The 19,171-nt window shown below is 32.9% G+C and overlaps 1 protein-coding gene across 1 annotated transcript in view; it reads right to left on the bottom strand.

Annotated features, from left to right (window-relative positions):
* Positions 1-3,630, bottom strand: part of LOC134250600 (potassium voltage-gated channel subfamily KQT member 5-like) — a 3,681-nt gene extending 51 nt beyond the window's left edge. The window contains exons 1-4 of the mRNA XM_062732962.1: positions 3,607-3,630; positions 3,229-3,339; positions 2,833-3,017; positions 2,244-2,429 (exon numbers count right to left, since the gene is read on the bottom strand). Coding sequence (XP_062588946.1) covers positions 2,244-2,429; positions 2,833-3,017; positions 3,229-3,339; positions 3,607-3,630 — 506 coding nt within the window. The remainder of the gene's footprint in view (positions 1-2,243; positions 2,430-2,832; positions 3,018-3,228; positions 3,340-3,606) is intronic.
* Positions 3,631-19,171: the final 15,541 nt, after the last annotated feature.

The following is a 19,171-nucleotide window of genomic DNA, read 5'->3' on the forward strand; positions in this document are numbered from 1 at the left end:
AGATTGACAGTATAATACAAGCCATAGATTCTAGAAGTATGTGAAGTAAATGAAAAAAGAAAAAAAATTCTACACTTTATTCTTGTTTGTAAACATCTGCTTCATATTGATTGAAGAATCTCCCAGTAATGATTGTTTTGTGAAATATTCTATTAATTCTCAATAAATATATTTTGTGAAAAGCCAAGATACATGTTAGTATACAATACGAGTATTGCTTGCTGTAAGATCAATTACTACTCGATAAGACATTCACCCAAACTCATGTTTTTATAAGGACTAGTTATATACAAAAACAAACTGTCTATACTAGTGAAAGGTTTTATTTGGGACCAACATGAAAAATAAATATCAGGAAAGCTCTAACAAGTTCAAAATTTCACAATCTAATTTGTAACTTAATTGATGTAAATATTATGAACTTCTTTTAAGAGTTCAAAATTTGATAGAGATATGTAAATAATCATCTCTCTATTCCTAGCTGAATTAATTAATACTTAATTTTTTATATGTCTACTATGTCAAATAATTTGTATATTGTTTTATTGTGAAAGTTGCTATGTTCTTGTGTCACATCAGGTCATCATGTTTTCATACATTTTTTTATGTATATATTCTGTGACATTTATTTCAACTTGACCGTTTTACTTTAATTTAAGATCCATTCTACGATTGCGCTAATAAAGACAAAACATTTATATTTCCCACTCTTCCCCTCTCTTTCTAGATAAAGGACAAACCTGATTGCAAGGATAGTCTAATTGACAAAAAGAATTGTCTCAAACTACGGATCGGGCTCAGTTAACTAAAAACATACCCAAACCGTTTGAGACAATATTTTTAAAAGCAATTTTTACAATGATTTTAGATGACATTATTTTTCTTAAAAATAAAAAGCAAATTTCCACTTTTTTTGAAACTTTTAAAATGAAATAGGCCTTTAATTGTCACCAAATATGTTCTTGTAAGTAAAAGTTCTATGTTCTGGCATACAATCGAGCAAAAACGCAGTTTCTTGGTATCGGTCGCGGAAGACGAACTACTGCTATATATGCCGCAATTTCAGAGGTAAAACTGTAGATGGACATGTCATTAGTCTCCAAAATTTTTTTAGAGATACAAAGAAAATATGGCTGCAGCAGGCTAGATTAATTCGTAAAAACTTTATAACTAAAAATTTGTTCCGCACATTTTGTAAAAAATGATGATCCGTCTGCAGAATATTAACTACCGAAAATTAGCTTATAAGCTTTTTTTTTTAAAAATAGGCCTATTCGAATGTGTATCAGCATTCTATCAGTAATTTGTTTCTTTTTTTTTTTTTGTAAGGGGGGGGGGGGGTCACACAGCACCTTATTATAGTACTACACAGATTAATACAAATTCAGAAAGAGACTATGAGTGGGCAATTTAAAAAAAAAATACGAATCAGTTAAGATTTCTTTTTATTCACAAACACAATAACATTTTTCCATATGACTGAGGCATAACACCATAAACATGTTTACATCAAGAACGTCCGCGGAAGTGACTTTATTTATAGCGCATGCGTATTAAACACAGTAAAAGAGTTCCCTTCAGGGGAAATAACTCACCTTTTGAAAATGGGGAATTATTCCCTTATAAATTTGTCAAATTGAAGAGCCTATTTTGTCAAATTTTGCCCCGCAAGCCATGCTATAAATGTTGTATTTTATTCAGCATATACATTTCCTTTGGAAAATCATAAAAGTTAAAGAAAAATTTTATATGAGTCAGCAGAGGGTTTATGAACCTTAATTTTATTTTTTTATCAAATTGTCAAGAACAGCAGTACCTATATACCTTGTATTCATATCTTTAGGTGATGCTGATTCAAGTTAGTTTAAATTAGGGTGCGTAGAGAACAGGGAACAATATTTTACATGATATTTTATTGACATTTTTGTATCAAAGACTATTAGACATCAATATAATACAGGTATTATAAAATATACAGTCATTCATATCCATTGCCGATTCATTTTTTTTTCTTCGAATCATGGCTTAATATAGGAGATCTGTTTACTAGTATCATTACATCAACTTAAAAGAGTATCAAGGAAACACATTTATTATAAACACTCATTTACTGTAAAGTAAGGTGGGAATATTTGAAATATGCTATCAAAAAGCATCGTTATTTTCATAAACCTTATAAAAAAAGGACAGACAGCCACACTACATATGATGTATAGAATTTAGAAGTATAAAAGTAATTTTACCTGTTTATAGCGAGAGTTCCTTCTTCTGATAGATCTGACCCATTTGGCTTTTTATTTTGATCTTTTCTCGGAAGTAAGGGGGAATGTGGATTATTAGAAATGGAATTGCTAGACGAACAGGACCGATCTCTTCGTCTTGTGGAAAATCGACTTACAAACGAAGCGTTTGTTTTAAATGGACGTTCTCTGTAAAATATTACAAATATAAATCAGTGTTCTGTAAATAATAAACATTAGGCAAAATATAAGTATTATTTTAAAAATAACTTATTTTGACAAAAAGTACAATTTCTGCATAATTGAAGCAAAAGGTGTAAAATTAGCAATATTCTTTAAATATTCATTTCGGATTTTTCAGGCATAAAGCATAACAAATTTTGCGAAAATTTTTATCATTTTAAAAACAACACGAATTGAAATCGTAAATTATTTCTTAATCTCAATTTCAGTCTGGAAAAGACTGAAAATCTTAATATCAAATAATCACATCAATGTGTAAAGAAAAAAAGTTGGTAATTGGTAATATCTATTTCCATCTTTGTCTCTTTGAAGATGTTAATCAAAAAAATAAAAGTTTAAAAACTCATACGATGTAGGACTTGGACAGGGAGTCATGTGAGGTTTCCAGGTAGCGACCGACATAGAGTTGGTGTCGGCGGCGTAGCACCTCCATAGACACTGAATGAGCTGCGCTGCGGGAACACGGCGCCGGATAAGGTGTTTCTGGCGTTGCTGCTGCTGAACTTTTAAAGCAAAGCCCGAGCCTAATATCCCCTAAAATTATAGAAATACATAGTAGGTTACATGATTTCAATCGTTATGTTTTTTTACTGTATTTGAAGATGCTAATTACTGTAAGAAATATAAGCATGCTATAAAAACTTGGAATGAAATACTTGGCATTTTTCAAAAATCTATTTTCATTTATCATTTATTTATTTTTTTGAACTGAAAATATTTTAAAATACAAATTTCCATTGCTTACTGCTGGAAGTGCGAAGAATGAAATTCCCAGAATGGCTGAAAAAGCTGCGATGAGTTTTCCTGCCCAGGTTGTTGGGACAACGTCACCATAACCAACAGTGCACAAGGTAATCTATAAAATGGTCATATCTTGTATACTACCTACATTACATTATAATAATATTAGTTAATTAAAAAAATAAATAAAATAAAAAAAACCCAAACATATTTCTTCAAACTACACCTACTTATATTTATTCATTTATTCAGTATATTTCGGAAAATAGAAAACCCTCTGAATTAAAATATATCTGATTTATAAAATATTGCTTATCCAGGTAAGCACAGGTAAGTCTACCTGTACCCCTTAGAGGGCCCCTTAATTGAGTGTGATAATTACTTGTTGTTTTTTCCTAGTAGCCATTCGGGGAACACACCGGTGGGATTAAGGCTGTGCGGAATTTATATAATTTATCACATTTGCCGAAATATAAGAAAAGTTTTGACAACAATTTACACAAAGTCCGAAAAGTTAATTTACACGGTAATTTAAAATAAGTCCAAAAATGTTGTATTTTACACCGTAACAATCCTATTAATGCTGCTTATACTGTGAAATCATTTTTATTCGTGGGGGTCAATGTTCGTGGGTAGCTAAATATTTCCTGGTTCGTGGGGAAAAAAAATTTTATATACTCATATGGGGGCGGTACCCTGATTTATGTATCCGATTCATTTCGAGCCATAAGACGCACTGACCTTGAACCTTTGAATACGGAATGTATATGGATAGAAGTTAGCGATCCTATAAGTAATATTTACCTTTGCTGTCTATATCGGCCTCCGAATTCTGATAAATCCTTTTGGAAAAACGTAATGTGGTCCATTGAAAAAGTTTCTGATATATCCAATAAGATAACTATCCTTGGAGACTTAAATGTAGATTTTTTAGATATTCCACGCACTCACATTGTTAACGAAATTTTGTCTCAGTATAGCCTTAGCAATATTGTCAATGAAGCAACGAGAGTCACGAGTAGATCGAGCACGCTTATTGACCCAATTCTGGTTAGCTCAGACATCAAGGTGCTTCACTCTGGAACTGTTCATGTTGATAATTTTATAAGTGACCATAAAGGAACATATGTTTTTGTTAAATCAGATGTTATTCAAAATCAATCATACGAAAGAAAGGTTTGGTTATATAAGCACGCAGATATGGATAAATTGAATTCTCTCATTGAAAATACTGATTGGAATACGCTTATAATTGAGGAACCTGATATAGATCAAGCAAGGAAAAATTTTACATCAACATTTTTGAATAAAGTAAAGGAATGTATTCCTGAAAAATCGGTTGTAATTCGTCCGAAAGATAAACCTTGGTTTGATTCGGCTATGCGTAAAACACATAGAAACAAGAATAGATTATTTAGTAGGGCCCAAAGGACAAAAAGAAATTCTGACTGGGAAAAATATGAGAAATGCAGGAATAAGTTTAACAATATGAAAAAAATCGCCATTGAAAACTATCATAATAACATAGAGCATCATATTACAGACGCAAGTAAAAATAATTCCAAACTTTACTGGAAGTTATTGAGAGATATATTTAAAGTAAAATCTACTACCGATATTCCTCCTCTACAGTATACCTTTGTTAATGGTGATGCATGTGTGGCTTTTACAAATGAAGAGAAAATAGATGTTTTAAATGATTATTTTGCTTCTATCACTTGTATTGACGAAAACGACGCCATTTTACCTAATTTCAATTCTGTGTGCAATAACCCATTTGATACAGTCTGTATTGATGAACAAGAGATTATAGATATTATTTCAATTATTCCTGTTTACAAAGCAATAGGTCCAGATAATATTAGTCACAAGATGTTGAAATCCACCATGTATACTATTGTAAAACCATTATGTTTATTGTTTAATAGGTCATTAGTTGATTGTATTTTTCCTTGAAATGGAAAGTTGCCAATGTTCTCCCTTTATTTAAAAAAGATGATCCATCTGTTATGTCTAATTATAGACCTGTGTCATTGTTAAGTTGAATTGGTAAAATACTGGAACGAATCATATTCAAACACTTGTATAATCACTTTCGTGACAACAATCTTTTTTTATAAATACCAGGCTGGATTTTTACCAGGTCATTCCACTGTATATCAACTAATAGAAACATATGATACTATTGTTAAATCCATCGATGATGGTGAAAATTGTTGTATGATATTCTGTGATCTTTCTAAAACATTTGATCGTGTGTGGCACAAGGGTCTCTTGTTCAAACTTAGAACTTATGGTATAGAGGGAAATATGTTTCATTGGTTAAAGAGTTACATAGAAGGTAGATCACAAAGAGTTTTATACAGAAACTTGCTATCTGACGAAAAACCTATACACGCCGGTGTCCCTCAAGGCTCAGTGTTAGGACCTCTATTATTTCTTATATATGTTAATGATGTTGCTGAAGAAATGACAAGTTTTTGTAGATTATTTGCAGACGATAACTCCCTACAACAGTCATCTAAAAATGTTAATACTATTGAAAACAAACTGAATTCTGATCTTAACAAGCTAGAAATCTGGTCGAAAAAATGGCTTCTTAAATTCAATCCTACTAAAACTAAAGCAATATTTTTTAGCCTGAAAAAAAGTGTTATTTATCCTAAACTTTTCTTCCAGCAAAGTCAGCTAGAATTTAATGTTTCTTTTCATAAACATTTAGGAATTTTTTTCTCGCAAGATCTAAGTTGGTCTACACATATTGATTCTATTCTAGTCAATGCATATAAAAAATTGGGCTTGTTAAAAAAACTTAAATTTGTTGTCAACCGAAAAACTCTTTCACTCATGTACACAACCTTTATCAGACCACATTTAGAATACGCTTCCTTGGTGTGGGGTGGATGTAATATAGGTGACAGCGAAAAATTAGAAAAATTACAATTATGTGCTGCTAGAATTGTCACAGGATTAACTCTGTTAGCTTCTAAAGATGCACTTTACATTGAAACTGGATGGGAACCATTACATGAAAGAAGGAAAAAGACCAGACTAACTACAATGTATAAAATTGATAAAAACCAAGTTCCTGAATATCTCACTGATATAATCCCTAACTTACGATGTAATTCATCAAGTAACAGTACGAGAAACTCGCAGAACTATAACATACCCAAATGCAGATTGCAAGCTTACAAATCAACTTACGTTCCCCTTGTTATTGAAGAATGGAACTCATTACCTCTTAATGTAAGAAATTCTCCCTCCTTATCTATTTTTAAACAGTCTATTTCTTACAATAAACAAATGCCACCCTCTTACTTCAGTTATGGAAATCGACGCTTAAATATAATACACACGGGGCTTAGACATAACTGTGTGCTTAATAGCGATCTTTTTTGATGTAATGTAATCTTGAGTCCACTATGTTCTTGTGGAAGAGTGGAGGATTCTCATCATTATTTCTTCTCATGCAAAAAATATACAGAAGCCAGGAATGAATTTTTTGACAAATTTTTGCGAATGGGTAAATTACACACTGTCGATACTCACACTTTACTCTGGGGAGACAAATCGTTAAATGATTTTGAAAATGAATACCTATTCTCTATTGTACAAACTTTCATTAAAAAGTCAGGACGATTTGGTTGATACAATAATTATTTCTAATTGTAAATCTTATACAGCATGTCTATTACATATGTAATGTATTCTATTGAATGTGTTTTACTCTGATTATTATATATTATTATTATATTATTATTATTATCATTGTTATTTCATTTTAAGCTGAAACCCATGTATGTAAATATGTTTGGTATAATGTATATGTAGGGAAAGGGCGTAATAAGTTTTGAGAACTTTTGCCCAATCCCATTTGTAAAGTATAATCAATAAAATATGTTCAAATCAAATCAAAAAGTTTTATTTCGTTTTTTTCTCCAAAGTTAAAATAAAGAAAGATAACTCCGACAATTTTACTTATTTAAGTTATCTATCTTGTGAACACAAACGTACCGCCAAATTACACCCGTAATGTCAGAGTGAATAAAAATTATAATTATAAGAACACTAGTGATAAGTAGGGCATGTTTTTAAATCTCTAAATCAAAGGGAACGATAATACGTTTACCCTGTAACTAATTCATGCTTATTAGCTAATAAGCACTACTCCAAACTCGCACTGATAATTGACCTCATGAAAGGGACATTTGAGCATGTTGGAAAATTACATTTTGTCAAAATGTATCAAAAAGATTATTGTCGAACAGCATGCAAAAGTTATTAGTTTTGGCAGAATATATAGTATTTGGAATATTCACACACAGGAAGTACTAAAATTACTTTAAACTACTCTCTGAGCGTGAAGCAATCACTCCTGAAAATTTCGATGAAAATGCTCATTTCTTTGACAAATTTCGTTTGGAAGAAATAAGTAACGATGGAAATGATATTACTTGAAACACTCTTGATTACCTCGATAAACAAACATTTAAAAAAGAAAATTAAAATTTGCGTATTTTTTATCTATTTCTGGTGGACAAAGAACGTCACGGCAATAAAATATAAATAGGTTTCTACCATCTTCTGGTCATCATCTGTCCTCCTGAAAGTTTTAAGACTCAATTTCTAATGGTCTTTGAGAACTTGCGGACAAAATGCCACAAAAAAGAAAAGTGACCATATCTTACTACTGGAAGTGATGACGGCAAAATAAAAAGAAATACTAGTAAGTTGCTTTGCCATGATTGCGTAAAAGTAAGTTGCTTTGCCATGATTGCGTAAAAGTACATAAAAGTCTATTTAGGCAAAAAACGAGGGCGCTTTTGATTGGCATTCGGCAGGAATCTGGGCGTAATTGCAAAGTGAAAATTATATCAGCATGTCACAAGAAATTTTAACATTTTATTTATTTATCGGGTTCCTTTGCAACAGGAAAGGAAAATATTTTCCCGAAATTGAGCTTTGATTTGCTAAAAAATAACTTGAAAATTGGCCAGATCAGGCATTTGGTACAAAATGATACATTTTTATACAGGTTTTTCTAAAAACTATTTCTATCCCTGGGTCTTCTCTCCATGATTTTGAAACGTTATTTGTGTGTATTTTAATTCAAAGAAACTAACACTTTTTTTAAAAATGGAGAGAAGACCCAGAGATCACGAAAAATGAACTTTTCACCAAAAATCCAAATGTGTGAATATGGTGCTTCTTATTCCTTTTAAAATCATTTGTTTATGTGTAGCGTTGATAGCGCAGTAAGTTTGGTACCTGTAAAGTGCACTAGAAGCAAAAAGTTTTTGGTTCGAGCCTGACATGGGGCGTTAATTTTTTCCCCATCCAAACAGCCATTTATTTTGTCAGTTTCGTTTTGAGTACTGGTACTGTAAACCAATTATTATACGCGTCATTTTTTATTCGCGACTGACCGCTAGAGAACACATCCGCGACGATTTATTTCCGCGAACAAGTGGTCACATTTTTTTTAAATTTCCACAAGTATTTTTGGCATCAAATTAAAATCTTAAATCTGTCCATAAACTAAGTAAAATGCTACCTTGAGTACTGCTTACGCATTATTTAAGACATTCTGTGCATTGCGTCCATTTAAAATCTTATATCCGTTCCTATAGTTAAAGTAAAATGTTATCATTCACGACGATGGAATGAAAATCGGGAAAAAATGAGGAGAGTAGAGTTGATTTTTAAAAAACTCCAATTGTGAAAGTGTGAAAGTGCCTCATACCAATTGGGTAATTAATCGACGCTTTCCGAGATCTACAAAGCCAAAGGGCAATTATTATAAATGGTTTGGACAGAGCAGGACTGGGCAATAATTAGTCGTAATTCACCAGCTTATCTCTAACTCGTCTGTGACAATAAATGAACAGTTATAACACAAGCTGATATAATTATTGACATTTTAATCATTTTTAGACAAATACTTTTAAGATTTGCCATTCGTTTCTTACATTTTTACCGAATGTTACTTTGTAATTAGATTTTATGTGCTTCTAGTACACTAAAGTTTTTACGTGATAATCATTGCATATTGAAGTGTCGGGATCTGTATTAAAAAAAAGGCAAATAACTCTAATCAAAACATGTAAACAAACTGAACAACTGGTTCGCGACGATAAATATCCGCGAGCAGAGGTTACTCGCGGAACTTGCGGATATTTATTGCACGCGTATAATACTTGGTTTACAGTATATCAAAATTTTGAATGAGATAAATTTTGGATCAGTCCTGTTCTCGAGCGAAATCAATTCTAATCTTCTATTCTATAATGTACATGTACACGTATCATGCATCTATGCATTAAATATTTTAGGTGTTTATTTTTTGTGAAACATTAAGTACTACATGTATGTTATAGTACCCCTGGGAAATACGGACATAAATGTTACAATTCACAATGTCTTTCAAACTAAATGAAAAAAAACTATGGACGTGTTTGTGAAATCTGACCAGCTATGTTCAGCCAACCAAATCATGGACATTTAAACCATAAATGTTTTGTACAAATGCTTCCTGCAGATCACTCGCCGAATGCGTCCATCTTCTTTGAGAATTAAATTGAAATACTTACTACCCCACTTTCCATTGCAATTGATAGAATAAATGCAAAAATACACGATGTTCGTCTAGTTGTCATTCTCTGAAAAAAGAAAAGAAAAAGCTTAGGAATATTCTAAGTACAAGTATCTGATTACCTTTATTTTGTTAGTTCGATGCATTTAGAAATGACTACTGCATTTTCTGTCTTTAAAATAATAAAATCTCGTATATATCGTTGAATGTTTTTCAGAGGGGTATAAATGGTTTAATACTTCTAGAGATTTTGATTTAAAGTTTGCCCTGAGCCAATATCTATTTTCTGGGGATTGTATAATATTCTAGAAAAAATCAAATGAATTTCAATGGTCAAATAAAAGAAGAATGATTGTTATTTAAATAAAACAATTTAGTATCAATAGAATCGTTGCTATAAAACAAAATATGATTTTTTGTGGATCCAGTGTGTTACACGTTTAGCTCTAAGAGGAATTGATTATTTTTGGTGGAAAGAGGGTGTACTTATTCTTAGCATCTAACAAAGCGAGAGTTGTAAATATCTAAATAAACTTGAGTTTGATATGACCTGATTATGTCAAAGGTCAAGTCAAAGGTCAAGTTCATGCCAAACAAAACCCCAACTCTAAACTTGAATTCAAAACTGAAGTTTTTTTTAGCACAAGGGGTAATAATTTTTGAACTTTCGATGATCGCCTGGGACAAGAAAGAAATCTTTGAAAGAGTTTTAAGGGTACATAATTATGATACTACGACAAAATGTAAAATACATCTAGTAACCAAAAAGGGGGCTTTGTGAGACATCATAGATTCATACTTTTTGCCTTACTAAGGACAAAATTCTTCAAAATCATATGTTAGTTTTGATATTTTTGGTATTCCAACGAAACAAAATGATTTTGAACTACCAAAATCATATATTGGATTCCGAAACCTCAGAAGAAACCTTACACCCAAAGATACATTGCGGGTTCAAGTAAATGTTCAACCAAGTCACTTTCTTTACTCCTCAGAAAGATATTAACAGTAGTGAAGGGGAATCTTGAAGATTACTGTGCAACAATATATTAAAGAAGTGGTGGGAATCAGATGTTGATACTCATAATTCCATTGATGTTTTGGACAATTTGAAACGAAAGTATTTTACCAAATTTAACACCATAAAAACGTACGACTTTTTACCTTTTTACACAATCATTTCCCACGATAAATTAAAGTCTAGACTTTTTTATATCACCGACAGCTGCTTTAGGTAATGCCTGCTATCTTGTAAGGTTTGTTAAAAAATGTGTATTGTAATAATGTTAATACATATACCAATATCTCATTTTCACTCTTTGGAGTGTGAAGGTCACGACTGAGCTCATTCATAGTTCAGATAGATACAGTTACTGTGGTATTTCTTGTTATTCAGCTGATTTAGCGCACACCCATGACAGCACTGCTGCAGTTTTGCAGGCACATACATATATCTGCATCTTACACAAGGTTATTGCATGGTAAAGTCAGAAAGTGTCAAACAAGTTTTGAATTTTTAAATTTAAATATGATACATAAAATTCATAGCATCAGACAATTCTTTATTCGGTTCCCCAGGCTAGTGAAATTATGCCAGTTCCCTCTTAACTGGAATTACTGGAATATCGTGATGTGGGTCGTAAAGATGTCTAGATCTTTTCCTGAGGATTTTGTGTTCTCACAGATTGTTTAGGATGTATCTACAATGTACTTAAAAGTTAATTTTCCATCATTTTCTCTTCCAATTACAAAGTGTCATTAAGGGAGAATATACCACCTTTAAAACTCTTGGCCGATAAAAATACGTACTTCATTAAATGCCTGTTGATTCTCATTATGAGCAATTAACAATAGATATCTCTGCCTCATTAGTACTAATGAAACTCCTTAACCAAACTAATATGGATTGCTGTGACACATCTGTTTTATACTTGGATATTTTACTTGAAAAAGACGTAAATGGTAATCTAACAACCAAGCTATATGATAAACATGATGACTTTAACTTTTCTATCGTCAACTTCCTTCCCTAACTTATGCAGCAATACACCTTCATCGCCTGCATACTGAATGTATATATCTCAGTTGATTTGATACGCAAGAGCTTGCTCCGCGTATGAACAATTTCTAAAACGAGGTAAATTATTGACAAGCAAGTTGATGAAACAAGAATATCAGTAGTCTCGTTTAAAGTCATCATTTCGTAAGTTCTGTGGTCAAAACAATGACCTTGTCAGCAAATACAATTTATCATTAAGCCAAATGCTGACGGACGTTTTTCATACCAATTTTTAGTCTATTTTTTATACACTGAATTGACGACGGATTTTTCCGTTATTAACTAATCATGACAAGGAGCACACGGCGGGTGTGACCTGTCAGCAGGGGATGCTCACTCCTCCATGGCACTTGATTCCACCTCTGAGGTTTCGGAGATCCGTGTTTGCTTTGCTCCTGTTTTGTATTGTTTTATGGACTTCGATATTGAACAATGTTTGTTATCTCCATATCCTTCATTCATAGTATAAGTAATTGCTGTACCAGTATATTACGCGATATAGGCATGATGCGTAAATTAAACCCTCTGGGCCCATCAAACATCTCTGTACTATAAACGACTTTAATAATTCAGCTTCATTGGTACAAAAAGAAGCTTGATCATTCATAACAACAAAGCACATGGATAACACTGACCAATTATTACATAATTATGAGCCCAGCATCCTTAACCGATTCATGGAAAAGATCGTGCCAAAAGTCAGATGTGCTTCATAAAACATAATTTGAATGTCATTTCGGGCAATTACCAATCAACACTAAAGGTAATTTTGACCCAACCAACAAATATGCTTCATAAGACACCATTTGATCAAGTTGATTGTCATTATGAGCAAATAAAAAAAAAAAAACAATGGGTAGTTCTGATCCAACCATAAACAGTTATGCTATATAAGATGCCCATTGATTTCCAATTGAGGCAGCCAACAAACAACAACATAGGTAACTCTAACAAAGAAGTGAACAGATATACATCATAAGACGTCAATTGATTGTCATTATCAGCAGCCAACAATAGACAATATTTACATTTACTTTGTTTTACCCTAATAAAAAGCATTATAAAATTATAAGTGATAAATACACATAACACACAAGACCAAATCACCGAAGTCTGTCTGGCGTATGAATACAGGGACTATGTCATTACAGTTTAAACAAAGCGAAAACTTCATGTTTTTTAAAAATTCATTTGTATTTCTTTGTTCCAAAATATAGTTTATCATTTTAGATTGAAAAATTAAAAAAAACTTTGATTATTGTTATCTGTTTCATTGTGCACTATTTTTGTTTGCGGATTTTGGTTTGTGTGCAAACAAACTCTGGCGGGAAACTTGGATAAAGCTGTTCCAAAAGCTGTTCTATCAATTGTAACTTACATGAAGGATAAGGCAGAAATTTTAATTAAAAATTCAAAGTTGCAGAAAATACAGGGGCTAAAAAATGTAAATATAAGCATTGAATTATCATTTTTTGAAAGATGCAGTCTCATAACTGCAATGGTATGAGCAAACAAATTTTCGTAACGCGCTAACACGCTTTACTCAATTTGTTTGCACACACCATTGCAGTTATGAGACTGCATCTTTCAAAAAATGATAATTCAATGCTTAAATACGGGTAACTCAGACCCATCAAAAAACAATAAAGGAGATTCTGACCAAACAATAAATAAACAATATTGGTAACTCCAAGCAATCAATAAACATATGGGTAACTCTGACCCAATAATGAATAAGCAATATGGGTAACTCTGATCCAACAATAGACAATATGGGTACCTCCGACCTACAAATAAACAATATGGGTTACCCGATCCATCAATAAACAATATGGGTAATTCTGATCCAACAATTAATAAACAATATGGGTAACTTCGACCAAATAATAGACAGTATATGTAGCTCAAACTCAACAATAAACAAAAAATGGGGCAAATACGACCCAACAATAAACAGTATGGGTAACTCCGACCCAACAAAAACCAATTTAAGTAACTCCGACCCAACAATAAACAATATGGGTAACTCTGACCCAACAATAAACAGCACAGGTAACTCTGACCCAACAATAAACAAAATGGGTAACTCCAACCCAACAATAAACAACTTAAGTAACTCCGACCCAACAATAAACAATATGGGTAACTTTGACCCAACAATAAACAAAAATGCTTCAATAGACGCCAATTGATTGTCATTTTGAGCATGAAACAATGAACAATATGGGTACTTCCGACCCAACAGGTACCTATCTACTGTGTACCAAAACAATATGGATAACATTTACTGTGTACCAAACAATAATCAATATTGGTAACTCTGACCCAATAAGTACATATCTACTGAATACCAAAACAATAAACAATATGGGTAACTCTGACCCTAAAAACACATATCTATTGTGTACCAAACCATTAAACAATATGGGTAGCTTTGACCCAAAAGGTGCAACCTTGTACCAAAACAATAAACAGCTTGAGTAACATAGCTACATACCAAAACTTTATCAAAACAATAAACAAATTGAATGAGTAATACTGATCCAATTAGCATTTGCAGGTGGGTCAGCAAGCAAATTATATATACAGATTCCAATTATCCATATTACAAATGAGCCCCTTATATAACTGATAAATATAAGTTTAATTTATTTTCAGAAGTAAGTACAGGCTTCCCTATCAGTGAATTAAATGATAGGATATTCAGTTCTTAAGTTTTAAATAGTTATGTGAAGGAAATGTCCTTCAACAGGTAAACAATCTACTTTATATGCTAGGATTATCCAGTCAAGGTAATCAGTAATATTCATTTGAATCAAGCTGTAAGATGTGACAAATTTGAATGTGGTAGAATCAAGGTTATTGTTCCTTTAAAGGTACTTGGACACAGATTTGAAGTTATTATTTTGTCTATAATATATAAACTTATATATTTTAATAGCATTTCACACAAAAATTAATTAAAAATCTTATTTCATACAAAAGATATTAATATTTCAAACTTTTTGGCGGGTTTGATTGACACATCCTTTCACTTTTACAAATTAATTTTACTCTTAATCCCAAGGAAAAGTGGCAATCTCGTTGTGTATAAATGAAAAATGTCAATACTATAATCCAGAAAATTCAGAGTAGATATGTTCAAAAGCAAAACAAACACACAATATATTGTCAGTCCGTGCAGTTATGGTAACCAGACACTGACGATTTAGAACGCACCCGGTGAATTCTAAACATAAACAAAAACAGAACTCGTGTCCCGTTACAAAAACTGTGTACAAAACACGAGTGTGCTCGATTTGCTAAACCCTGTACGCAACTCGTAGTTCGGAATGACGATACTTGTGAAGGAGTTTTGCTTTCTCTTATCTCTACTCTAAATAAAATAATATTTTTTTTGATAAAAGTTTAAATATTTTTGCAACAGTACACCTGTCTAAAAATTATAGAAAGCACCAAACGCCACGATTAAATCTTCGCGCCTTTTCTTTGGACTGATCTATTAAATAGATGTGATAGTTTCAATGAAATTAAGAAAAAAGAATGTTCTTCTAGCCTTAATTTCGAGGTTTAGAAAATATATTTGTCACATTGTACACATTATATACGTAAGTAACACAAAAGCAGTGAAGTGACTATAATTTAAAACTTTTTTTATTTCTCGTTTATCCCCAAGTGAACTATGCCGATTAGTTACACTTTCACGGAAAGGTTGAAATGGTATGCCGAAAAAAATATGATTCACCCTACATCAAGGTATCAGGTACCATTTATGTTCAATAACTTGAATCAGATTATTGAGAAAAGAATGTTACACATGTTGTAATATAAACTCCATTAGACGATCTTATTTAAAGAAGGTTTTGTTATTTCTGTCTTTTGTATTAATTTAATATGACATAAGTGTGCATGGGAAACACAGTGGTTACGTTTCTTGAAAAACTAATAAAATTTGAATACTGCTCTAAATATATTTGTGTAAACAGTACACCTGCAACAGTACACCTGTCTAAGAGTCATAAAAGGCGGGCCAATATTCATAATCTGGCGACAAACACCACGAGTTAATATTCGTGCCTTTCCTTTGGACTGATCTATCAAATAGGTGTGATCGCTTCAATGAAATTAAATATTAAATAAAACAACTTGTTATCGCCTTTATTTTATTTCGACATCAAGAAAGTATATTTAACACATTGTACACACGTATCTAGCCCAGTTACACTAAAGCGGTGAAACGGAAATTAAGTTTTAAGATTGACACTGAATAGCAACGTTACTAATACATGAAAGTACAAGTAGTTTTCTTACATTTCATGCATCTTTATGTCAGAATGGTTTAATCAAACGCTCAGCTGCCTCCATAAACTCCTACTAGCGAAATGGCGAAGTTGACAGAGACATCCGCCATTTTGGTCCCGCTTCAGATTTTCAAATGTTAATATCTAGAGTTCAGACTAACCAATATCCAAACAACTTATATAGTAAGCATCAATCAAAGGGTCTCTATTATCATTCCAAAAATCAATTAAAAATATTGAAAAACAAACAAGAGGCTCATGGGCAACATCGCTCACCTGAGTAACTTCGGTGATGCAGATCTTTTCCAGATTCCCCCTCTTGCTATACCTATCATGCCCCCTTACCTTTTTTATTTTAAAACTTTAGAATCTACACTACCCAAGGATGCTACCATGTAAGTTTCAGCTTTCCTGGCCCAGTGGTTCTTGAGAAGAAGATTTTTAAAGATTTGTTCTATATATTTCTATGTAAAATTTGGTTTCCCTATTGTGGTCCCGCCCTACCCCTGGAGGTCATGATTTTAACAATCTAATATCTACACTACCAAAGGATGCTTCCACATAAGTTTCAGCTTTCTTGGCCCAGTGTTTCTTGAGAAGAAGATTTTTAAAGATTTGTTCTACGTATTTCTATGTAAAACTTGGATTCCCCATTGTGGCCCCGCACTTCCCCCAGGGGTCATGATTTTAACAATTTAATATCTACACTACCCAAGGATGCTTTCACGTAAGTTTCAGCTTCCCTTGCCTAGTGGTTCTTGAGAAGAAGATTTTTAAAGATTTGTTCTATATATTTCTATGTAAAACTTGGATTCCCAATTAAGGCCCCGCCCTACCCCCGGGGGTTATGATTTTTCCAATTTAATATTTCCACTACCCAAGGATGCTTCAACATAAGTTTCAGCTTTCCTGGCCCAGTGGTTTCTAAGAAGAAGATTTTTAAAAAATTGTTTTATATATTTCTATGTTAACTTGGATTCCCTATTGTGGCCCCGCCCTACCCCCGGGGGTCATGATTTTAATTTAATATTTGCACTACAAAAGGATGCTTCCACATAAGTTTCAGCTGTCCAGGCCCAGTGGTTCTTGAGAAGAAGATTTTTAAAGATTTGTTCAATATATTTCTATGTAAAACTTGGATTCCCTATTGTGGCCCCGCCCAACCCCGGGGGTCATGATTTTAACAATTAAATATTTACACTACTTAAAGATGCTTCCATATAAGTTTCAGCTTTCCTGGCCCAGCGGTTGTTGAGAAGAAGATTTTTAAAGATTTGTTCTATATATTTCTATGTAAAACTTGGATTCCCTATTGTGGCCCCGCCCTACCCCGGGGGTCATGATTTTTCCAATTTAATATCTACACTACCGAAGGATGCTTCCACATAAGTTTCAGCTTTCCTGGCCCAGTGGTTTCTAAGAAGAAGATTTTTAAAGATTTGTTCTATATATTTCTATGTAAAACTTGGATTCCCTATTGGGGCCTTGCCCTACCCCCGGGGGTCATGATTTTAACAATTTAATATTTACACTACCCAAGGATGCTTCCACATAAGTTTCAGCTTTCCTGGCCCAGTGGTTGTTGAGGAGATTTTTTAGTGACCCCATCCTATTTTAGACTTTTCGTGATTATCTCCCTTTGTAAGGGGACTTGGCCCTTCATTTTAACAATTTAAACTCCCCTTTACCCAAGAATGCTTTGTACTAAGTTTACTTAAAATTGGCTTATTGGTTCTTGAGAAGAAGTCGAAGATGTGTAAAGTTTACAGACGGACGGACGGACAGACGGACGGACGGACGACGGACAAAATGTGATCAGAAAAGCTCACTTGAGCCTTCGGCTTAGGTGAGCTAAAAAAATGCCATTTTTTCAATTCCCTTCTCCTAACGACAGGAAGTACTGACGACAAACATAAACGCGTCCTGGATAGTATCTATCACGATCTATAATCCCTGAAAGTTTTATGTTGATATCTTTTACCGTTTTTGAGTTTAATCGTTGACAAAATGTCATTTTAATTTCAGGAAAATGTCCGTAACTTGGAACCGGAAGTGAGTTTCCAAATTTTATTCTCAGATATACTAAATTCATGTTACATTACATCTGTCCTGAAAAATTTCATGCAATTTCATCCAGTAGTCTTCGAGAAATCGCGTGCACAAAATTAGAAAGTCAAAATAATAGTAATAATAACTAATAACTAGACACGATCTCGTTGCAAGCATCGAGAGGTCTTCCGTCCGATTCGGGAAAAAAATCCTCGTAAAATCGAGCTGAAAAGTGATTCAAAAGTCAAAAAGGGGATTGAACCCAGGTCACCAACGTGAATGTGCTTTTTTCCCTTTTATCCCCAACGCGCAAACTATTAAGCTATTAGGAGTGCTGCTCTAAATATACTTGTGCATACTTTTGCAACAGTACACCTGTCGAAGAATTATAGAAGGCGGGTCACTATTCATAATTTTGCGCCAAACGCCACGAGTAAATATTCGCGCTTTTTCTTTGGACTGATCTATTAAATATGTGTGATAGCTTCAATGAAATTAAATAAATAAAACGTTCTTATCGCCTTTCTTTTATTTCGACGTTAAGAACGTATATTTAACACATTGTATACATTACATAATGTATCTAGCCCAGTTACTCTTAAGCAATGAAACGGAAATTAAGTTTAAAGTTTGACACTGAATTGCAACATACTACTACGTGAGAGTCCAAGTAGTTTTTGTTTACATTTCACGTATCCTTGTGCTAGAATTGTTTAATCAAACGCTCAGCTGCCTCCATAAACCCCAACTCGCGAAATGGCGGAGTTGACAGAGACAGCCGCCATCTTGGTCCCGCTTCAGATTTTCAAATATTAATATATAGAGTTCCGATTAACAAATATTCAAACAACTTATATAGTGAGCATTAAAAGAAGGGTGACTATTAATATTCCAAAAATGAATGAAAAATATTGGATAACAAAAAAGTTAGAAAATACGATTT

The sequence above is a fragment of the Saccostrea cucullata genome, unplaced genomic scaffold (genome assembly GCF_032062105.1).
Source record: "Saccostrea cucullata isolate Sc308-1 unplaced genomic scaffold, CSIRO_AGI_Scuc_v1 ctg6099, whole genome shotgun sequence".
NCBI classification, from domain to species: Eukaryota; Metazoa; Mollusca; class Bivalvia; order Ostreida; family Ostreidae; genus Saccostrea; species Saccostrea cuccullata.